This window comes from Caretta caretta, chromosome 11 (genome assembly GCF_965140235.1).
Source record: "Caretta caretta isolate rCarCar2 chromosome 11, rCarCar1.hap1, whole genome shotgun sequence".
In the NCBI taxonomy this organism is placed as follows: Eukaryota; Metazoa; Chordata; order Testudines; family Cheloniidae; genus Caretta; species Caretta caretta.
In genome coordinates, this window is record NC_134216.1 from 28,317,669 (window position 1) to 28,342,851 (window position 25,183).

The following is a 25,183-nucleotide window of genomic DNA, read 5'->3' on the forward strand; positions in this document are numbered from 1 at the left end:
GCTTGTTCACCTGCACATCCACCAATGTGATATATGCCATCATGTGCCAGCAATGCCCCTCTGCCATGTACATTGGTCAAACTGGACAGTCTCTACGTAAAAAAATAAATGGACACAAATCAGATGTCAAGAATTATAACATTCATAAACCAGACGGAGAACACTTCAATCTCTCTGGTCACGCGATTACAGACATGAAAGTTGTGATATTACAACAAAAAAACTTCAAATCCAGACTCCAGTGAGAGACTGCTGAATTGGAATTCATTTGCAAATTGGATACAATTAACTTAGGCTTGAATAGAGACTGGGAGTGGCTAAGTCATTATGCAAAGTAACCTATTTCCCCTGGTTTTTTCCTACTGCCCCCCCCCCCCCCCAGACGTTCTTGTTAAACCCTGAATTTTTGCTGGAAATGGCCCACCTTGATTATCATACACATTGTAAGGAGAGTGGTCACTTTAGATAAGCTATTACCAACAGGAGAGTGGGTTTGGGGGGGGCGGGGGGGAGAAAGAGAGAAAACCTGGATTTGTGCTGGAAATGGCCCAACTTGATTATCATATACATTGTAAGGAGAGTGATCACTTTTCAGCAGGAGAGTGGGGTGGGGGGAGGTATTTTATCATGCTTTGTGTGTATAAAAAGATCTTCTACACTTTCCACAGTATGCATCCGATGAAGTGAGCTCTAGCTCACAAAAGCTTATGCTCAAATAAATTGGTTAGTCTCTAAGGTGCCACAAGTACTCCTTTTCTTTTTGCGAATACAGACTAACACGGCTGTTACTCTGAAATGGTCAGGAGTGTGGTATAAAAACCTACATAGAGTAGAATCTAAATGTGCTACCATCCTACTGAGAGAGTATGTCCACAAATTCAAGGTAATTCCTGCCAACAGTTGACAATAACCTGTGTGCACTGGCAGGTGTACTGAACCATGCGGATGAAACACGTGCCCGTATTTGCATGTGCAGCCTGGAAAAAATCATTTTCATCTGTATAAAAGCTACATGTTGCATAGTGCACATGGGAACCCAGAAAATCAAAGTGGGATGCTTAATGTACCACTGTGTGTGTGCACTAAAAACCCAGGATAGCTTTCTAGTTCCCTGCTATATCACTGAGGTTCTAGGGCTCTTGGAAGAAACTGAAGTGTCTGAGTAAGAAGGCAAGTGTCTGTGCACATGGGGTTCTTCTGTCTCCCCTTTCTACAATAAACTTTAAAAAGAGGTTATCAAATCACTCCAAATATTAATTTGACGTTATTGTAACAGCAATCTTGCATTTATACAGCACTTTTAATCCAAGCACATCAAAGCGCCTTGCAAACTGATAAACTAAGCTCCTGATCCTGCCGTGTGCCAACTCCCCATAACTCCAAATGAAGTCCATCCTAGGGCAGAAGAGCTCTGGGATAGGAGGAAGAGGACAGGAGAGAGAACATGATGGAAGATGGTGGGGGTGGAGAGGAAGCAGCACTATTTGGGAGTTGTGGGCCAGCGAAGGAGGCAGGAAAGGAGCAAACATAGATGGAAGAGAGGAAAGAAACCAAGCCTAGTTTCCCCACTTACCCTATACTAAGCCACACCATTCGCAGTCTCCCTTTCTGCTTCTTTGTTCCCTAACTTCCGTCCTTAAATCCACCCCTGTTGGGCTGGGGCTCTCAAAGTCCCTCCACTGACCCACTAACTATAAAGCAGAGTTCAGATTTTCCAACAGCCCTGACAATTGACTCAAGTACACAAGATAAAGCCGCTAACTTGTTGACAAGTATTAATCTTACACCTCGTGAGAAGTGAGGAAAGTCATCTCACATGCTCAGGTGTTGCTTTAAATTAGTGCTTTTGGAGATTCAGAAAAGGACTGGTAAACAGCTTGACTGGTAGGGAAATGTGCTGGCATTCACATGCACAGGGTGCACCACTACCATGGACTGCCTTATGGCTGGGAGCGGCTTAGCTCCGGGGACTACTTTTTACCCTCCAGACTGTAGGAGGATTTTCCGTATGTACCATACACAGCTACAGATCTCCATCTGCCAGGTCCCATTTAGGTAACGGCTTTTATCCCATTCTAAAGTCCAAAAACAGAGGTCATAAGAGGAGGGAACTTTGAAAGGATGTTGTTTACAGTAATATATGACATGGTTAGATTTATGAGCTTCATTCCACAGGTGAGCAGTTTGGATCCCTTACAGTAGTTACCACACAAACCTAGTTATATAACAGTGTTTTACGCAAATCTTGGACTAAAAGGAGATTTATCTTGGGGAAGTTATTCTTCAGAAGTCGCGCAAAATATTGAACTCAGTCATGAGCTCCAACATAAGTGGGTTGCTTAATAGTCTGCAAATAGCTGCATAATGATATGATACATTTTAACTGGAAGTGAAAGAGAATGGGTGTCTCTTGCATAGCATGCTATGTACTGTATTATCTGGCTTCTGACAACTGAATAAACACAGACCAGGTCCTGATTTCACAGAGTATTTTTATACAAAAGTGTTGAAGGTGAAACTTATATTGGCTTGATTTTACTGAATGCTACACTCAGGACCTGTCAGTCTCTGTGATTCCATCACAATGGTGTCTACCCTTTAAACTCACCCCTTCCCTGTCACAGAATCAACCAACATGGATGGAAGATAATTTGCTGAAAATAAGGAATCTGGCATCATGACACATTATTCCCACTGTTAGAGATGAAGAGAGCCGCCATGCTCACTGCACTACTCCTATCATATGACAGAGAAATAAGAAAGATCCTTTTGATCATTCAAGCCTAACTCCCTGCCAATGTAGGATTGTTCCTTATATTTTAAGAGTCCTTAGCAACGGGTCTTCCACCCCATGTAAATACTTATACCCATCCCGAACCTGTCCATTGTCTCTTCCCTAAACTAGTCATGCTTAGCCCTTTTAATATTTCTTCATGATTTCATAATTTTTATTTATTATTTGTGTTATGGTAGTTCCCACTGTGAACCTGATACTGTCTGGGCATATAAGGAGACAGTCACCTTGCGATTCACCCTCCTTTTTCCTCATCTGTTTGTAGTCTCCACCTATTGTTTCATCTTGTATGTAGATTGTAAATTCATTAGGAATGGGAACATTTCTTTGTTACATGTTTGTACAGCTTCTAGGACATTGAAGCTGGGACCTCTCGATGCTACTACAATATAAATAATAAAGTCTGTGCCCCGGTAAACCCCATTGTTATTTTTGTTGCTGTTCTCTGAAGACCCCCATTTGTCTATAGCTTTAAGGTAATGTGATGCCCGGAACTGCATGCAGTAGTCTAGGCCTAGGCAACATAACACTACAGCTGTACTGAAAGGGTCTTTTATCTCTGTACTTCATGAGGTGATGGCTTTGCACATGCAGTCAAGAGTCACATTAGCTTCCCTCCCTTCCCCCACCAGCTGGATCACATTCCACACGCTTGTCTAATGCTTTGCTTTACTGCTTCCCCAGTCTCTCACGCCCACAGAGCATGTGTGTTTCAGATACTTTGCCTTAGCTGTACTGACTATGCATTGAAAAAAAAAAGCCACCATACTTGCAGGCTGAAGAGAACAGCAGCAGGGAGGGAGTGAGGGAGGCAGGAGGGAGATGTGGAAGAGACTGACAATGTGGAAGGGTGAGGAGGATGGAACAGTGGTCAGTGTTTGACATTTATAGAAGACACAGAGAGCTCTATGCACACAGTTTGGTGACAGGTTCGCTGGACTGGGACCCTGGAATCCTGGGTTCCATTCCCAGGTTTACCACAGACCTTCTGTGGGACCCTCAACAACTCTCTTAGGGTCTGATCCAAAACACTGAAGTCAACAAGAGTTGATCAGTAGACTTTGGGTCAGGCCCTTAGCATCTCTGCATCCGATTCTCCACTACCCTGCACCTTGTATAAGTATTTACAGCTGTGCTGAGTGAGTGCAACAGGGGTATAAAATGCTACCATTCTGATCTGGTGACATTCTACACCCACTTTGCATAAATGTAGATATCTACACAGGGTGCAAAGCAATAGAAAAGTCAGATCCCTCTGCAAAGTGCAGTTAATAAAAATAATTTCTTTCTTCCAGCCTTTATCAATCTTCTCTATTTACACTAAGTTCTTCGGGGCACGCAGTACTCCTTGTACAGTATCTACCACAATGGAGCCACAACCTTGGCTGAGGCTTCTAGGTGTGACTATTATACAAATTCATAAATAAGTGCCATGGATTTCTGTAGAACCTCTACATGATGAACAAGGGCATGTAAACTAGCTGACCATGGTTAATCTTTGAGGTTCACTGAATGGGTGAAAAACCTATATTTTAAACTAAAAAAAGTTATGTTTATCCTATAAGGACCTGTGGGCAATTCAGGAATGGCATAGCTGAGGCATTCAGATTTTCTATACTTTAAAATACACTCATTGCATCTAGTTAAATAAAATTGTAAAAGTAAACCATAGTGATTTTCCTAGCTAATACACCTTATTGTCTTAAACCTTCTTGTTTAAGAGTATTTATACTCTGACTTTCCAGTTATCAGGAATGACAGACTGTTGGAGTCATACAAAAACACCCTTGGGTTTTCATTTTTAAACAAGCCATACTGCCGAAAAGTGGCAATATTTTAGAATTACCTGGAGGACCTCCTAATTTCCAAAGCGAGGGAGCACCTGGGGCAGCTTGTATTTTGGATCTCTCTTCTGTCTCCTGTGTAGTCTATAGGTATAGATATTTACTCAGTAAGGTATAGAGATAAGTTAAGGCAATAATGCAATGAGCCTACAAGCCTCAAGGCTTGTAAGTCAATAGCTTAGCTAAACTAATCAAGGCCTAAGGCCCGAAAAGTATTAGCTAACCAAGACTAACCATAAATCATAAGCTATCACAAGATAGAATGCTGTAATAAACAAGTAGGACTAAATTGCTGACAGGTAACTACAAGATGCCAGTTGATGTCAGCTTTTGATATTTTAAGTTAGGAACATCAGCAGATGTCCAACCACAAGAATGCCATGGTAACTAATTGGCATACTGTATATGCTAATAAGCTTAAGGTAAAAGCCTAACCTGTCAGAGAAGGTCACCCCAACATTAGTAACGTGAGGTGTCAAGGTTCCTCCCCCACTCTGAACTCTAGGGTACAGATGTGGGGACCTGCATGAAAAACCTCCTAAGCTTATCTTTACCAGCTTAGGTCAAAACTTCCCCAAGGTACAAAATATTCCACCCGTTGTCCTTGGATTGGCCGCTACCACCACCAAACTAATACTGGTTACTGGGGAAGAGCTGTTTGGACGCATCTTTCCCCCCAAAATACTTCCCAAAACCTTGCACCCCACTTCCTGGACAAGGTTTGGTAAAAAGCCTCACCAATTTGCCTAGGTGACTACAGACCCAGACCCCTGGATCTTAAGAACAATGAACAATCCTCCCAACACTTGCACCCCCCCCTTTCCTGGGAAATGTTGGATAAAAAGCCTCACCAATTTGCATAGGTGACCACAGACCCAAACCCTTCAATCTGAGAACAATGAAAAAGCATTCAGTTTTTTACAAGAAGACTTTTAATAAAAAATAGAAGTAAATAGAAATAAAGAAATCCCCCCTGTAAAATCAGGATGGTAGATATCTTACAGGGTAATTAGATTCAAAAACAGAAAACCCCTCTAGGCAAAATCTTAAGTTACAAAAAAGATACACAGACAGAAATAGTTATTCTATTCAGCACAATTCTTTTCTCAGCCATTTAAAGAAATCATAATCTAACACATACCTAGCTAGATTACTTACTAAAAGTTCTAAGACTCCATTCCTGGTCTATTCCCAGCAGAAAACCAGCATATAGACAGACACACAGACCCTTTGTTTCTCTCCCTCCTCCCAGCTTTTGAAAGTATCTTGTCTCCTCATTGGTCATTTTGGTCAGGTGCCAGCGAGGTTACCTTTAGCTTCTTAACCCTTTACAGGTGAGAGGAGCTTTCCCCTGGCCAGGAGGGATTTCAAAGGGGTTTACCCTTCCCTTTATATTTATGACATGAGGAAATACAGATAAAGAAAAGGGGCTGAAACCCCTAATGAAGATGTATTAGGCGTAGTGGACATCAGCATAACATAAAAGCTGTATCCCGACTGTGGGCCTTGGGAGATGGCAGGATGATGACCACAGGTGGTGAGGGTGAGGATGACTAACACTCTGGGTTTTTCTTGACATATTATTTATCTGCTTTGCTGGGTTGGAGCGTTTGTGCTTTTGTTAGCTGTGCTAATAAAAATAGTACAAAGACAAAACCCCTTTCCTAAGTGTAAATGCCTCCCTCATGCACACCCGGGTTCTCACCACAACTAAGGGTCTGTCTACACTGGCAAAGTTAAAGCGCTGCCACAGTCTCATTAAAACCACCTCCAAGAGGGGAAGAGCTACCAGCGCTGGGAGCACTGTCCACACTGCCACTTTGCAGCGCTGAAACTTGCATCACTCAGGGGGGGTGTTTTTTCACACCCCTGAGCGAGAAAGTTTCAGTGCTGTAAAGGGACAATATAGATAAGGCCTAATACTTTTAAACTAAAAAAAGTTATGTTTATCCTATAAGGACCTGTGGGCAACTCACAGATGGCATAGCTGAGGCATTCAGATTTCTATACTATAAAATACACTCATTGCATCTAGTTAAATACAACTGTAAAAGTAAACTGCAGTGATTTGGTTATGTCTGTGAAAGTAGCAAGGCCCTGTCTCTTTATATCCTTTTTCTCTGTTACAGCATGTACTTTTTATCTACTCTTGTAGGTATTTTTATTCACTTTCAACCACATAATTTCCTGCTCCTCAAAAAAAAAAAAAGCCTCATGCTAGCACATCAGCCACCTATCATTAATCATCATAGCTGGTAAGATATGTTGCATATTTATAAAATAGTGGATTTTTAACAATTATACATTTTGATAGATAAACTTCAATAATTATCCATTAATTAATCCAATAATTAAATAATTATCTTTAATATCCATTTTTGTATCTATACAGATAAGCACATTCACATACTATCAACTTCGTGCCTAGTTCCAACAAATATTTCACCTCCTTACTGCATTTTCTTTTCCTGTCTACGTGCTGCCTAATCAGTTATTCCATATGTGGTCTACCAGGAGAGTCTGTCCTGCCTTTGCACGGGGGTGGACCCATAAGAAAAAACTGATTTCTCTCTATTATGATAACACATTGATTTTGAGGGCACTGATGTCTCAATGAGAACATTTCTTCTGTTCTCTAAATTCCACAGAATCACAATATAATCCTCCTACTGAATGAGGAAGTCCTAATCTCCCCTCGATGCAGTTAAAAAAAAACATTTAGCACACTGATATAGGTGATGCTTCCACACTGAAGACATCTAAAGCCATTCTGTTCTTTTCACAGATGGGCCAGAGTTCTGAGTAATTCTAATGCTTCTAGGTTAACCTGAAGAAGTTCAGAGTTCAATGTCCATATGTCTATTTCAGGTCAGTGAAAATCTACACAGCATCACACTATCACAAATTTTACTCCCAACTGTACTTCCAAAAATGTTAAATAATTACTTGCTGACTCCATTTAAACTGCATCATTTATTATGCATCAGTGAACTGTAGCCAATTAGTTCATTTTATCATTGCAGTGTTAATGTCATGGTGAACTCCTATGTCAGGTCATATATAATCAATGGGTAATGAATAAATATAAGTAGGATGGGACTATAAGATTGACAAGTATTTAGGACCGATGAGTGCGTATTAGGAATATAAGTACAGCTTGGCTGTAATGCCAGGCCTACAGGTTGAGGTCTGTAAAATTTCAGCTTAACCACACTAGGCTTAAGGAAGCTTGACATAAGGGGGTAACCTAAGAATAACCCTATGCCACTAAAGTCACAAGATTGCTGGGAAAAATGGTCCAATAGGTGACGTTACGAGAAATATGTTGTAACATACCCATCTAAGCTGCAAGACACCTGATTGTAACATCACAGAAAGTTCTGTGCGGGCCGCAAGTGACCCTGGAAACAGTTAATGTAAAAGTTACTAAAATGCTTATGGGAATAAGGGTAACTAAGAACAACCTATGAAAAGCAGGGCACCCCAAAATTTATGGGGTGTGGAAATACAAATAAGGAAAAGAAAGGTTGAAACCTTCATGCGTGTGCATAAGGAGTAGGCACGGTAAGAACAAAAAGATAAAAGAGGTTCCATGACTAGGCTACAGTGGGAAGACCTCATTGGGAGAGCCCCAGCAGGAACCACCCCCCTCTCTCCATGACCACCTGTTGAGAAATCCACCCAGCTATGAAATGTTTGGTTCGAGAGTGTGAATATGGCATTGGCCAGTGCATGGACTCTCTCCGGTTGCGTAAATAGGTATGCGAGTATAACATACTAAAAACAGGATCTTTTTTTACTTGTTTGTGGTTTTGTCCTCATTCTTCATGTGTTGCTGGAGCTTCCAAATCTCCACTCTGTGTAGCAACAGGAGTTGGACTCACTGTAATTTACCACAACTATTGATACTGATTCATTCAATTTAAAAATAAAGACTACAGAATAAATTTGCCCAAGTCACCTTTGAATCAGACATGAGCTTATAAGTGGTTCTGCCATTGAAAACATCTCCAGGTCTGTTAGTTATGTGACCTTTTGGGATAGAGTAAGCAATGCTTTTAAAAGTTTGGAGGCTCTACTGATGTCTGAGCTAGCCCATGCCTGACGAAAGCCAGTGACATATGGGTGTTACAGTGGCAGATTACAAGCATTGCCTAGATCGCATTGAAGAGGTCCTTGAAGGCATACGTTACATGGCAGCAAAACGTACTAAACAATTCATTCATATGAAAAGTACTCTCCACCTTTAACATAAAACAAAGATTCACTGGGATCTCTCTATCTGTGCTAGCATTGCCCCTTGTGTCCCCGCCCCGGGGAAACCCATCCCCAAAGAGGTCAGGCAGTGTTTCGGCTTGGTGTGCACTTCTTCAGGTCTGTGAATCATAGAATATCTGGGTTGGAAGGGACCTCAGGAGGTCATCTAGTCCAACCCCCTGCTCAAAGCAGGACCAATCCCCAGTTTTTGCCCCGATCTCTAAATGGCCCCCTCAAGGATTGCGCTCACAACCCTGGGTTTAGCAGGCCAATGCTCAAACCACTGAGTAGTGGGGACAGGAGCTTTAACTCCTGCAGTATCTCTATAGGAGTTCTGTTAGGGAGAGGAGCTGAGTTAGCACACTCCTTGACCATGCTAGCCATGCTCTTTCTTGAACAAGGGCCACGACTTTCTAAGCAGCATTATTCCCCCTGGGCGAAAAGAGTTAGTCCCCTACGGTGCCATGGCTTTCTACTCTTCAGGCGCTGCTCCAGGATTTCTGCCAGAGCATATTCAGGATGAGTGTGGCCCACAGTATGCAAAATACAGTGAGATTATTCAGAACACTATTTTGTTATCTCAGGTCCCACACTATAGATCTAGAGAAGTTCTGTAGGATTCTAAAGAACTGATCCATCTTACAGATTAGTTTGTTGTGCTTGGTCATTAGTGTAGAATGCTATAGGATCTGTTTTATAAGGGCAAGTGTCAACTTTGATAAGGTGTTACTGTTCTAGCCTGACTCATTTTGATATATATGCATTTACTGTGTGCTGGAAACTTTGTCAGTAACAGAAGGTACTGGGCCACAGCTCTGTCTGCTGCAGAAAACAAGAGAGCAAGTACAATATCCATCCTTGGGCTTCCATATCTTCACTAGCTGCAGAACATTAGGGGTAAGCCTTTTGATTCCTAAAAAAGGCAACTGTATTGCTTTAATCCATGCATACTCAGTTACATGCGTTAATGCATTTGTACTGAAAATAACTAGAGAACCTAATACTGCTGGGTTAGTTTATTTTTTAGTATATTATATCAGTTACACAGGCCTAGTCTTGCCCATTGGGTTTAAAACTGCATTCACACCATTTCATGCTGCATGACACACTTTTCTTCAGTATTACCACCACAGTACTGCCAGCCCCAAGAACTCAGAAATCACGAGTCAGGATCCAAAATAATCATGAGACTAGCTTAAGTCATTAGATTTGCAAAAAATAATTAATTAGGTTCTTTTTATCTGTCTCCTGATGTTGGAGCCTTTGGGGTTCAAAATATCCATCTTTTCTTCATAAACATGAGGGCTAGACGCTTACTTTAAAAACAAAAGTAATGAAAGCGGAGAGTCTCATGTATTCACATGATTCCCAAAGCTGCGGCTGCCAAGGACACAAATGATGCAAGATAAAACTTCAAGAGCTGGCAACCCTGCTACCAAGAATCACTTAAATGGAATATTTGGAAACCTAGATACTATTGCTTTCTCAGGTTGGCCCAAATTTCACAGCGACGGTTCAAATTTCTACTTTCTGCTGCTAACAAGGTTCCTATAGTTTTAATTCATATTATTTGGTTTTTTTTTTTTTATTATTCACGTCTCCTAGGTTTTTTCAGTCATAAAACTGCTCTACCCAAATAATCTTCGATGTGAGCAAACCATTTACAGCCAGATTGAAATTAATGTGAGTTAGGCGCTTTAGAAAAAAATCCCATTAGGCACTTATCTTCATCTTTGAGCATCTAAACACTTAAAATTCTTGGTCTTAGTCACAAGTGATACAGCTCTACTGTCCAAACCACTATCCAAAAACTTAGCCATCTGAACCACAGTCAATTACACTTCCAATTTTTCCATCTTACAGGGCAACTACACTTGGCCAAAGGACTGGGGCGAAATACATTTAAAATGTTTTTCCTGCAAACCTGTGCATCAAGAATTGAAACCGTTCCCAAGAACACAAGGTTTATCATGTTAATTCCTAGTCCACATGGACATCCTCTCTAGAAGAACTAAAATTCTCATTTATGGTTTTGGTATGTCAGTTTTGACAGCAGTTGAAGAAAACTGCTAACAAATCAAAATGGAAATACAAGGGGGTGGGGTGGAGAGCACACTTGTAGAAATAAATTGACCCAAGGAAACAACACCTCTAGGGATTCAAATACTTTAGACTCTCTTCTCCCCACCCCCCAAGATAGTACAGTGCATTCTTTAATGTCAAATTCTGAATATTTCAGATTCCGCTCCGCTTTATGTTGAAATAAATTGACTAAGATAAGTTGCTAGCATGTGAGGCAACCTGTAGACAGATAACATTTTACAGTTGGAGCCTGATAAGACCACATTGCCAGACGAGAAAAAAGCCTCATCTGAAGCGATATAGGATCTTATCATTTCCTGTGGATACCACATCATTGGGCACATACGTCTGCATTGACGTACACACTATTTTGTTATAATCTGTGTATTTTGTGACTTGGCCATGAGCCTTATGTAACACATTCCTATTTAACATGGCACAACATGTGCATTGCCGTGGTAAGCTAAGTAATTCTCTTTCCCCCTGGTAATTCTGCCTCTCAAGGCTTTTGTTTAGCCACTGAAGAAAGAAGGTGCCTGTGCTAGCCAGAACCACCACCACAATAAGATTTACAGGCACTAATGATGAATATTCCCTAGCCTGAACTCCCTGGTATGCCCAACCTGACATGGGATTTAGGATTCCCGGTGAACCATTTTGTTAAGATTTTAATAGGTTTTGCTAGGAGGGTTGTTATCGTGAGTTAGAGGGTGGGGAGCACCATTTCCTAATTAAACAAAAATGAAAAACACCTCAGCCTCTTTTGGACAGTATTTTAAGGCTACATTCTGCCATTGTGATACTGCAGGGTTACATTACAGCAAACACTTACACTGTCTCTTTGTTAAGAAAATCAAATGCAACTGCATTGATCACTTGGACAGAGAGCACATAACACAGATGGCAGCTCAGAAACTCTGTTCCTGCTGGATCAAACAAATATTAACTATTATATAATGAACATCTTTTCCTGTTACGCTGATGAACTACAACATACATTAGCTGTAACTGCTTCTGCATATGTAAAGCTATCTTCTGTGAAGCATTCATACACTCCCTAAGAGCAGAAGCGTAGCTTGTAATTGGTAAATTATGGTACACAAAATGCTTTCAAGCCTTTCTTGGAAACCCCTAAATTGTATTGCTTGACAAGAAATTATGTAATGGAGGATTATTTCAGGTGACTGCAAACTGTCCACAGTGCAACACCAATCAGCTAAACCCAGAAAACAAGCCTGATTCTTCATATCTGTCCTCTGCATATCCTATAAGATTGTTCAGAAAAAAAATGTTATCAATGAAAATACTTACCGCTTCAGAGTCTTCAAATCCATGCAGGTACAAATTGTCATACATGGAGGTCTAATAACCCAAAGCACACCTCTCAATGCAAACCTGAAATTGCCACAAAGCCTCAGCAAGGGTTAAAATGTAGAAAAAGCTGATGCAAGGGAGCGGAGCCTGCCTTGTCAATTTCCTGTGGCTTCCCCAGCCAAGATGCTGTTCATTCACATCCCAGAGGGGAAGGTTATCCCTAGAGGCAGCCCAGACCTGGCATTTTATCTGCCTTCCAAATACAGAGCATAAAAGCAAAACCCTTCCCTAACCAAGGGCTGATGACAGAGCTAGAAAAGAACACTGTGATTGGCTGAGCTGCCCTGCTCTGCTTCAGTCAGCTGGAAGAGCATTTTCTTTGATAGTGGATGAGGACCCCTAGGCTTACACCTTTGCAAAGAGCTTGTCCCCGATTATTTCCCCTCTTTTACACACACACACACACACACACACACACACTAAAATCTGATCCCAATCAAAAAGGGGTGTTCTATATGGAGAGTTTTTACCACTGAATACATCTTCCTATTTGTTAAACTATGTATTATAAATACGTACTGTAGACGTTTGGAAGATTTTGATTTCTAAATTGAAGTGTAAGAAAATAATACAATATTTCAAGGGGAAGGATCTGCACTTAACAAAAACTGTAATTTACATTTAAAAAGGGAAAATAGGTCATTTCATACAAAGGCACAGCGGGGGGGGGGGTGGAGAACAGATGAGATTTCATTCTTGTTCACACAAAGTTCTTAATATCCTACCTAAATTATAGTGCTGCATATGTGTGTGTGTGGGGGGGGGGGGGGGGGGGAGAGAAGGGGAGAGAACACATTACCTCCTTAAAACACCAATTTTAGTAGTGAATAGAAACCAAGGGAGTCTACTCACTTTATTTTTAGGCAGTAGTATAAATTTTAATTTTTCTAATGAGCAACAAGTTTCAGTTATCAGGTATTTTTTCTTTATAAGCCACTTCCAATGAACTATGCAAAATGGTTTAATTATAATGTTCCTTTTTATTCCAAACAACAACAAAAAACCCAATAGTTTCAACATGCTTTTGTTAAAAAGTGTAAGTTGGTTTCCTTTAAAGAAACGTATTTCTAGACCTCGTGAATGCAAAGGAAAGCTTGAAAATGTGGCTCGTGTGTGAGAGATGCCTGATTCTGCAGAGAGCCTGAAACAATAGCTCCAAGGAATCATAGAATATCAGGGTTGGAAGGGACCTCAGGAGGTCATCTAGTCCAACCCCCTGCTCAAAGCAGGACCAATCCTCAACTAAATCATCCCAGGCAGGGCTTTGTCAAGCCTGGCCTTAAAAATATCTAAGGAAGGAGATTCCACCACCTCCCTAGGTAACACATTCCAGTGTTTCACCATCCTCCTAGTGAAAAAGTTTTTCCTAATATCCAATCTAAACCTCCCCGACTGCAACTTGAGACCATTACTCCTTGTTCTGTCATCAGCTACCACTGAGACCAGTCAAGGAGGCATGAACTACCCTAGACATCTTGACTCTGAAATCTCCTGCCACTTCAGAGAGGGGCAGAGCCCTGAGGTAGGGCTGGAGTGGTGGAGACCCTATGCAAGGTGGTTCATGTGGGTTTTCTCATGCTTTATTTCTAGCAGTACTTTGGTGCCTAGTTTAAAAATCACAATGAAATGTGTCTAAGTTTTCACACTGTAGTGGAAGCCACATAAATAGGACTTTTAGGAACAAGACAGTGGACCTGATTTTCCTTACACTAGAGTAACTCCCTGGACACCTGTTTAAGTTTGATCAAAATCAGGCACCTGGCTACTACTGAGTACATAAGCACATGCATAACTTTTAGTATGTGAGCAGTCACGTTCAAGCCAATAGGACTGGAGACCATCTTTGTTCTTGCACAGCACCTAACATAATGGAGTTATGATCCAAGACAGGGATTCCTAGACCCGACCACTGTACAAACAACGTGTAAAAATAGACATGTGCTTAAGTATTTTGCTGAATCAGGGACTAAACTGGGACCTAAGACATCAAAACACTGACAATGAAAGAATATGGTGATTGCTGTATGTACTTTGCACCTACCTGAGCATGAAGCACGAACAGCAGTTGGAGTATCCTATATTATAGGATTTAGTGCACACCTTTAGTTCATTGATTTCTTCAGTCTGCCTGGCCAATTAACCCTTGAGCTGCTCCGCTTGCTGTGCTGTCAGTCCTCATTTCATTGAAGTCAGTGGGGGGGTGTTAGGAATCACCAAAGAAATTTAGGAGCATGTACAAAATAAGCATTTTTAGTCCACCCAAGCGGACCTAGAAGATTCAGCAACAGCTAAATGGCCAAGGACCTGATTCAGCTACAATATATATTGTTTATGAATCACAGAATCCTAGGACAGGCTGAGAAAGCCCAAAATATCAGCTTCTGCATTCTTACACTGTACAGATATTGGGTGGATTTTTGCTTATTAAATCCCTGAATAAATAAAACAAACTGTCCTAATGAGTTATTCCTCTTCCACGCTATAGAATAAAATAACTATTTCATAAGGTTAGTTGGCAATGCTAAAAACAAACAAAATTGTAGACACTAAAAAGCTGAAGATAAAGCTTGGGTTGTCTCTTGATTCTCAATCCTCTGCTTAGCCACAGACCAGCTTTCTGGCCTGTCCATTGTAGTGGGAACCTCAAAATTGATAAGTGGCCATCCAGTGGGGAAAAAAATCTAAAATGAAGAAAATTTAAGGAGCAGGGAAATAACATTGCTTGAGGGTATTATTTATACTAAATATAGTTACCATTAAAAAATTAAGTCTGTGATAACAAATACAATGTTTAGGGAAACTTTTAACTGTCAGGTTTCAGAGTAACAGCCGTGTTAAGCTGTACTCGCAAAAAGAAAAGGAGTACTTGTGGCACCTTAGAGACTAACCAATTTATTTGAGCATAAGCTTCCGATGAAGTGAGCTGTAGCTCACGAAAGCTTATGCTCAAATAAATTAGTTAGTTAGTCTCTAAGGTGCCACAAGTACTCCTTTTCTTTTTTTAAATGTCAGAATTTTTGAAGGAACTTTTAGATGTGATATCAGAATAATTTGTTATTCAAAAAAGGAGGAGCAGGAGGAGAAGAAATCTTTTCAGTGAACTTTGACATACATTTGTAATGGAAGTATTTAATCCCCAAGTCAGTGGAATTGCTCTATTTCCTATTCTACTTACATTTTAATCTAGACATGATTATAAGAGAAAAGACAATATTCAGGGGGTATTAAAATATTTTTTAACTGCTTAAGCTGAATAGCTTTTAAAAGGTGTAATAAAAATATATTAACTCAAACAGGATTGTATTTAAAAGTTGTAAACAGACCGTCTTAATCAGTAGAAGCTGAAAGAAAATTGTCACAGACCAAATACCATATGCTTAACTCACTGAAGAAGTCCCATATACCATATGCTTAACTCATTTCACAGGGGCTATTCACATGACTTAGGTAAGAAGAGTTTGACTTAGATGTTTTCCCCCCTCAAATTGCTGAACTCTATGGAAAATGAAATTGACATGTTATACTGCGCCATCGACCCCTAGTTTAGACGTGGTTTTGTGACCAAAATGCAAATAAGGAGATGGCTGAAATACTCAAGAACTCTAATGGGAACCCTAAATCCATATCTAGATCTGTGCTAAATATTTATGAGGTTGTTTACTGGTCAAAGGGACAATCTCAGTCAAGTCCTTCAAGACAATTAAAAAGAAAAAAAAATTATACTGTACTGCAGGTTAATAGTAATCTGCTTCTGTTATGTTATGTAGAATGGAGGTCTGGTTTTTCAGATTTGGAAATTAACCCTTTTGGTGCTGGTCTTGCAGATTAGCTACTGTGCCTCTGTTGTTCAATTAACATTGGGGTGAAATCGGTAGAATATTAGGTTGTGTGTGGAACGTTCAGACACACAATGTGTTCTGCCAGACAAACCTCTGAGCAGGAATTAAAGGGCCAGCATTCCATCAAAGATTAATGTGGGAAGCGCTCATGCATCTGTTAGTGCTCTATCACTTCAATCTGGCAACACTGATTGCTTTGCTGAATGAAGGCTTTCTTAGCAATGTGAAGCACCAGAAATATTTTCCTTTTATTGACATCGAAGAGCTTTACAGAATACAGCATAGTAATCTGTGGAAGGAACTCAGAAAGGAGCTTCTATGCACAAAGGTTTCTACTGCCTGTGACAAGGGATCTTGGAAAATAAAAGCGAGTTTCCTAAATAAAGGTGAATGTGTACAAATTATACTCACATCCATGAAGACCCATTGATGTTGATGAGGTTGGATATGTGCGAGGGTAGGCTTTGGCCCTGGGATCAGTTACATGATCCCATACAATTGAGCAATGGAGACAGCTAGAAAGCATCATTTAAGTGAAAGTCATCGTTGTCTTGGAAACCACTGCATAATAACTACACTGCACGGTCGGTGCAGTGACAATACCATGTTCCCTGTAAGTAAGGCGTTAATTCTGGCTTTCCTTCCTCCTCACCTTGAATGGGTGCTCAAGGGAGGAGCGATTTGAAGGACTGAAGGGGAGTTAGAGAGAGAAGGTCAGTGGGCAAGTATGGCTCCCACCTAGGTTTTGAGGAGGGGTTTAAACCCCCAGATGAAGTTACATAACCAACTCCTGTCCACCAAAATCACACCCATAAGCCCAGGCCTGGCTAAAGACTGTAGGAAGGGTTAGTAAGAATTGTTTAGGTTATGCTTACTTAACTGATACATTTTACTTAAAGTGCACGCATGAGTTGTAGTGGGGCATGGCGGGGGAGTGGGATATAATGTCTCCTACTGCAAAAGTGGAACCCAGCAGCTTGGTTCTTCCAACCCCAGCTACTAGTTTCTATTATTTTTCACTGGTCTACGTTTTCAAGCCTGTCTTCATAAGGTACAATTAGGGCCAAGATTCAGGGCCTTACTCTGGCCCTCCAGCAAAGTAGCCAGAATTAACCCGGGAATTCCTGTTCCATAAGGAAATCTCTGTGTACCATTCCTGTTCTTACGACATTTACTCCTCCAGCCCCAGATGTAGGGGGCATGGCTTGGAAAAGAGGCATAGCTGGGCAGTTCTGTGTTACAGCTATCTCTGGCTGCTGGAATGGCCCGTTGTTGCTGTTAAGAGCTGACATAAAGAGCTACACATAAGAAGCCAATTTGCACTGCCCCAAAAGAACAAGTTTTACTGAGCCTACAAAACCCAGACTCTATACTATGTACCCTGGAGTGCCATCTGCTGGTGGATTATCTATTAACGGTTTACATATACATAGCTATCACTTATACAGCACTCCTATAACAGTGTTTGGTGGGCAGCCAGAGGGTCTGATTTACACCTAGGACTGGACAACTTCCCAGCCAGCTTCAGGATCCACCAACCGCAACCCTTTCTGGTGCTGCACTGAGAATAACTGAGCTGCAGCAGCAAATATGGCCCTTTCTTTTTATTTTAAATGAACGAACGGAGATTCTCTTTCACATGGCTCAAAGGCCAGTTGTGTTAGCAAGGGCCTTGCATGAGTACTCTCCAGTTCAGTGCAAATGAAGTCAAATGTTAGGTCAGCTCTATACTATTACCTATTATATACAAGCTTTTATATTTTAATCAGGGTTGTCAATTAATCGCAGTTAACACCTGTGATTAACTGAAAATAGAATTAACATGTTAATTTTTTTAACGTGTTCATCCCATACCTCTGCGTGGGTAGGGACACATACCTCTAGGTGAAGGGTTGAAGCCACAGCTGGCAGCTCCAGGAGTGTCAGGGGGACTGAAACCCCAACTCCTGAGTGGGGCTGAAACTCTAAGCCAGGCTGGAGCTCCATACCCCGAGCCCCAAGAGTGGCTGATGCCTGGAGCCCGATGCCCCCAGGGGGACTGAAGCACCGAGCATGACTGAAGTCCAGAGCCCCGAGCCCTTTGCTCAGCCCCTTGCCCCTGAGCAAGGCTGACGCCCCAAGTCCCTCATGGCTGAAGGTAGAGGTCACAATCTTTTCTAGAGGAGGGGGTCACAATTTTTTTTAAGTCCAAATGGGTCACCAGCATCAAAAGTTTGAGAAACAATGCCGTATAAAACAGAGGCCTGACTAGCTCAGCCTCCCTGCACCAGGCTCCCCTCCCCTGCCGCATGCAGAGTCCTTGAGGTAAAATCCACCCGCCCTTGCAAACAAGGGCTCACTCAGTTGAAGGGAGTTATATAATTAATAAATAAATAAATTCTACGTTTGTAAGTTCAACTTTCATGATAAAGAGATTGCACTACAGTACTTGTATAAGATCTGAAATTCTTAAAACTGCTATGGTGATTTCATAAAAAACAGTACTTTATTACCCCATTAGAGTAAAACACTGAAAGTAAGAAAAGCAGTCAGAATATTGACTTAACTGAAAAAGTAGAAGCTGAATACTCTATTGAAAAGTCTCCTTTCACCACAGATAAAAATATTGTAACTACCTGATGTCAAGAGCATTTCATATCCCTTTGAATGGATACATTCTAGGCACAAATCTCCCTGGAGTCAGAGAGGGATTCTTCTTGGATTCCATTTCTTTTTGCTCAGTTGAATTATTTTTGAGGTCCAAAGGGAGAAGGTGTGAAGTCTCTAAGAAAAATGGGTCCATATGTTCCTGGTTTGGAGCGATCCAAATGTTGGGGGGGGAAAAACCACAGTATTTCATAGAACATGAACTTTATAGAATGCAGCCCAAGACCATATCAAATTTTATTTGAAGCCCAAGCTAATGATTGAACACTCAAATAACCACAGTAGTCCAGTTCTTTCAATAGATGTAGCAGACTGCTCTTTGTATAAATGCACCAATATATTATTTGGGTGGAAGTGCAGTAATGAGATTGCAGAGTCAGGTAAAAACAGCAGTACTGCAGTGTACAAAGCCAGAGAGAGAAGTCAGTACGTTCATTCTTTTTCTTACCCTAACAAATTCATTTTCACTATTATCAAATCATAGAATCATAGAATATCAGGGTTGGAAGGGACCCCTGAAGGTCATCTAGTCCAACCCCCTGCTCGAAGCAGGACCAATTCCCAGTTAAATCATCCCAGCCAGGGCTTTGTCAAGCCTGACCTTAAAAACCTCTAAGGAAGGAGATTCTACCACCTCCCTAGGTAACACATTCCAGTGTTTCACCACCCTCTTAGTGAAAAAGTTTTTCCTAATATCCAATCTAAACCTCCCCCACTGCAACTTGAGACCATTACTCCTCGTTCTGTCATCTGCTACCATTGAGAACAGTCTAGAGCCATCCTCTTTGGAACCCCCTTTCAGGTAGTTGAAAGCAGCTATCAAATCCCCCCCTCATTCTTCTCTTCTGCAGGCTAAACAATCCCAGTTCCCTCAGCCTCTCCTCATAACTCATGTGTTCCAGACCCCTAATCATTTTAGTTGCCCTTCGCTGGACTCTCTCCAATTTATCCACATCCTTCTTGAAGTGTGGGGCCCAAAACTGGACACAGTACTCCAGATGAGGCCTCACCAATGTCGAATAGAGGGGAACGATCACGTCCCTCGATCTGCTCGCTATGCCCCTACTTATACATCCCAAAATGCCATTGGCCTTCTTGGCAACAAGGGCACACTGCTGACTCATATCCAGCTTCTCGTCCACTGTCACCCCTAGGTCCTTTTCCGCAGAACTGCTGCCTAGCCATTCGGTCCCTAGTCTGTAGTGGTGCATTGGGTTCTTCCGTCCTAAGTGCAGGACCCTGCACTTATCCTTATTGAACCTCATCAGATTTCTTTTGGCCCAATCCTCTAATTTGTCTAGGTCCTTCTGTATCCTATCCCTCCCCTCCAGCATATCTACCACTCCTCCCAGTTTAGTATCATCCGCAAATTTGCTGAGAGTGCAATCCACACCATCCTCCAGATCATTTATGAAGATATTGAACAAAACCGGCCCCAGGACCGACCCTTGGGGCACTCCACTTGATACCGGCTGCCAACTAGACATGGAGCCATTGATCACTACCCATTGAGCCCGACAATCTAGCCAGCTTTCTACCCACCTTATAGTGCATTCATCCAGCCCACACTTCCTTAACTTGCTGACAAGAATACTGTGGGAGACCGTGTCAAAAGCTTTGCTAAAGTCAAGAAACAATACATCCACTGCTTTCCCTTCATCCACAGAACCAGTAATCTCATCATAGAAGGCGATTAGATTAGTCAGGCATGACCTTCCCTTGGTGAATCCATGCTGGCTGTTCCTGATCACTTTCCTCTCATGCAAGTGCTTCAGGATTGATTCTTTGAGGACCTGCTCCATGATTTTTCCAGGGACTGAGGTGAGGCTGACTGGCCTGTAGTTCCCAGGATCCTCCTTCTTCCCTTTTTTAAAGATTGGCACTACATTAGCCTTTTTCCAGTCATCCGGGACTTCCCCCGTTCGCCACGAGTTTTCAAAGATAATGGCCAATGGCTCTGCAATCACATCCGCCAATTCCTTCAGCACTCTCGGATGCAACTCGTCCGGCCCCATGGACTTGTGCACGTCCAGCTTTTCTAAATAGTCCCTAACCACCTCTATCTCCACAGAGGGCTGGCCATCTCTTCCCCATTTTGTGATGCCCAGCGCAGCAGTCTGGGAGCTGACCTTGTTAGTGAAGACAGAGGCAAAAAAAGCATTGATCACTGGTACCAAATCACTGGTACCAAATCACTGTGATCAGTGCAGGAGGGCTGTGGAGCCATAGTGCCCCTCCTCTCCCAGCCTGGGTGTGGGGCTGGCATTGGCAGGAACATTAGCCTCAGGGTAACACAAGGACAACTTTGTTCACAGACTCCAAGCCAGCACAGAAGGGTAGATGTTCCACACACCTCTGATACTACAACAATGAGCATGGAAATAGATTACGCTAAAATGTAATTTTTACATTTTACAAAATGTAATTGGGCCTGAGAGTATGTATTAAGGAAAAACTTAATACTTACAGTAATACTATATTGATGTATGTGATTTTATTGAACCCATTCCTTCTAGAAATCTTAAAGCACACGACACTTGTGCTCCAGAAACTGCAGCCATCATCAACAAGTTTCCAGCTGAAACTCACGTGTTGGTTTTGACCCATAAAGCCCCAAACATTTTGAGACTTGTTGAGAAATTACCTCCCTCTCATAAAATACTGCCATGGTTGAGATCAGCAGAGGTGCTCAAGCAGGTGCTCCATCAATTCAAAGAGGGAGGAGCTGCCAGCAAAACATTAATGGTTATCTACTTCAGAACTTGCTTCCATCCATTGGAAAGAGACCAAATTTCTTAATCTTCCAGCTACTTGGCAAAGCCCACCTTTTTTCCCCAGGCATCTGGGATGGATGGTTGATGGGATATGGTGGTGAGGCTTTGATATGAGAGCAATACAGTTATTGGTTTATGGATTACTGTTGGAGTATTGAGCAGCTCTAGAAGGTTTCGTTACAACTTTTTTATTTATATTCAAGAACAATAAAATTAAAATGACATTTTGGACATGTCTTTCTATTGAGGATTCAGAGGCCTACGTTTAAGTTTTGTTAAAAGTATGTACAGCACTAGACAGGTTATTTGAATCTGAAGTCACAAATGAATCTGCTAGTGCCCAGTTTAACAGTTTTTAGGGTGTAATGTAAGGCACCACCTATTCAGTAAGGCTTTTACTTCACTGTCATAAATATAAAGGGAAGGGTAACCATCTTTCTGTATACAGTGCTATAAAATCCCTCCTGGCCAGAGGCAAAACCCTTTCACCTGTAAAGGGTTAAGAAGCTAAGGTAACTTCGCTGGCACCTGACCCAAAATGACCAACGAGGGTACAAGATACTTTCAAATCTGGAGGGGGGAGGATGGGGACAAAGGGTCTGTGTGTGATGCTTTTGCCAGGAACAGATCAGGAATGTAGCCTTACAACTCCTGTTAAATTAGTAAGTACTCTAGCTAGAACATGTGTTAGATTTCCTTTCGTTTAATGGCTGGTAAAATAAGCTGTGCTGGACGGAATGTATATTCATGTTTTTGTGTCTTTTTGTAACTTAAGGTTTTGCCTAGAGGGATTCTCTACGTTTTGAATCCGATTACCCTGTAAGGTATTTACCATCCTGATTTTACAGAGGTGATTCTTTTACCTTTTCTTTAATTAAAATTCTTCTTTTAAGAACCTGATTGATTTTTCATTGTTCTTAAGATCCAAGGGTTTGGGTCTGTGTTCACCTGTACAAATTGGTGAGGATTCTTATCAAGCCTTCCCCAGAAAAGGGGGTATAGGGCTTGGGGGGATATTTTGGGGGAAGACGTCTCCAAGTGGGCTCTTTCGCTGTTCTTTGTTTAAAACGCTTGGTGGTGGCAGCATACGGTTCAAGGACAAGGCAAAGTTTGTACCTTGGGGAAGTTTTTAACCTAAGCTGGTAAGAATAAGCTTAGGGGGTCTTTCATGCAGGTCCCCACATCTGTACCCTAGAGTTCAGAGTGGGGAAGGAACCTTGACACTCACATTGCTACATTAGGACTGCTATGAACGTTTCATTGTTGCAAGTTATTTGCATTCTCGTGGTTTAAAGCACTTATAGTGGGAGGGGTAACTGAACTACTCATCATTATTCTCTGCATTTGACTATTTGTGTGATTGATCATTTTCTTTCATGTCTTTTTTTTTTCTTTTTAAGAAAAGGCAATCAATAAACACGATATAAATGCAAAGAGGCTAAGCTGTAGTTGTTGTGGGACATTGGGAACCACCAACTCGAATTTCCTGACTGTGCTTGAATTCATAGTCACAGCATTAAAGGACCTAAATCCACATTTAGGCACCTAAATCAAAGTAGCCTGATCTTGATAGGTGCAGAGCATGCAAAACTCTCATTGACTTCAAAGGTAGCTGCATGTGGCTCAGTACTTTTGAAAATCAAGCCACTATGATTTAAGTCCCTAAATATGGATTTAGGAACCCAATTTAAGCATCCAGTTAAAAATGTGGTGGTTTTGTTTTTCCCCCTTGAATTGTAATATATAAATTCTGAGGGTTTTGTTTCTTTTGGGGGAGGGGGTACTTTTTATTTTTTAAACCCACATACCAGAATCTATGAGACAGTCGTGCACCTTCATTCATTTCTCATTTTTAACCTTAAGTTCTTCTCTTAAGAGTAATATTCAGTTTCCTAAGTGCTGTAAGAGTTGATGCTGAACACCCATCAGGCCTTTATCTTATGAGCTGATGTAATTATGAAAAATTGTCAATAAAAGACAATTTAAAATGTTATGGGAGAGGATGCAGTGCCTGAAGATATGAAGAAATGTTTTAGATTGGTAATTAAAAGTCTGGAAGCCTCATTAATATCGAAAACACAATAAAGAACAACCAATCAGGGCTTGATCCAAGTCTCAATGAAGTAATTGGGAATGTTTCCACGTAGCCAAGGTCTGAATTATAAGCAGTAGTATGTGAAGGCAAATAATGGATGAAGTAGTACTGTAAATGTAGTGTGGTTTTGAACAAGGACCTGTGGTTACATCACAATCCAGTTTTAAAGTCAAACAGAAATCTTTATTGAACAATACCTAGCATGGGTTGTCAGCAGGGCTTAAAACCAAGACATGAAGCATCCCTACTCCTTGAGCCAAAGGAATAATTCCACTAGCAGGTAGCACTAGTGGATTGTTATCCTCTGTGAATTACTAGCGAAAGAGGATGCAACATAGATTATCCAAGTATATTCCATTAGTACTCAGGTTTGTGAGATGGAGCACATCATAGAAGCCACATGACTGTGAATGGTGAGCTCTTCATATTTTGTGAACTAAGTGATTGCATGCAGTCCTGAAAGCTCCTTTTCCTCCTGGTCAGTTTTAACTTCCCAAAGCCACATGAACATTGGTAATTTAACTAGAAACCATTCTTGGGACTGCTGATGGAAACATTTTTTTGATTAAATATGATCCTCAAATGTGAAGCCTTGGGAGATAAAATGGGCGAAGAATGGATGGACTAAGTAGCTGGAGACTGATAAGGATGATGTTGCCAGTTAAAATGAGGTCATTACTTCTTCCTTAACTGACAAGATCGCACTGGAAGTTTCTATAGCATTAATACTTGTAGGAAAACTAGCAAATTTACTACTTGGTGCCTTTGAAAAGAAAAGACTGACCTCAGCCTAAGGCCTCATGAGCTAGAGATCCAACCTCACCAGCTGACATGATGACACCATAGCAATGCTGCCACAAGAACACAGATAGATTGCAAGATCAGCCAGAGGACAAAGAAATGCATGGACAGTGCCCAAATATCTGTCTGACAGTTATTCTCGAGAAGTACACGAGACAAGCCCTGACACTCATAGTTGCCAGTACGGAAAGAAATTTGCCACACACAATTCTCCAAACATGGGGTGGCTGGGGAGTTGACATGGGCTTGTGTTTACATTCTGGTGAATTGTAGGTAATTTTTTTTTTTAGAAGGTAAGAGAAAAAAGAGCGAAGAAAAATAACCTAGAATTTAAAGAATGTGAAATCCAGACCCTCAGGTTATTTTGGAAAAAAGTCCCTTGAAGAAGTGTTGCTCCTTTGTTTGCATGGCTCCTTTGTGCCCCCTATGGTTCCCAGTACACTCCCCAGGGCTAACCGTTTTCCCCACCATGCCTTATCCCTCTTCCCCACTTCTGCCCTTCTGCTTTCCCTGTTCCCCCTCCCCAATCATTAGACATGCCTGCCCACCCTCTTCTATATTCATAGCTGCCTCCCCTCTTCTGCCCCCCAGGAACAGACTTCCCTGTCTAATGTAGGCTCCCCTCCAGGCATAATTCAGTGATGCACACCCACATAATCCCAGATGGCTGCCCTTTT

At 41.4% G+C, this 25,183-nt stretch overlaps 1 protein-coding gene across 5 annotated transcripts in view; it reads right to left on the reverse strand.

Annotated features, from left to right (window-relative positions):
• Positions 1 to 25,183, reverse strand: part of CACNB4 (calcium voltage-gated channel auxiliary subunit beta 4) — a 190,853-nt gene that overhangs the window by 104,411 nt on the left and 61,259 nt on the right. The window contains exon 1 of one of the 5 annotated variants that reach the window (XM_048869763.2): positions 12,289 to 12,565. The exons of the other annotated variants lie outside the window; for them this stretch is intronic. Within the exon in view, the coding sequence (XP_048725720.1) occupies positions 12,289 to 12,333 (45 nt within the window). The 5' untranslated portion in view covers positions 12,334 to 12,565. Of the gene's footprint in view, positions 1 to 12,288; positions 12,566 to 25,183 lie in introns of those variants that run through there. 5 annotated transcript variants of the gene reach the window in all.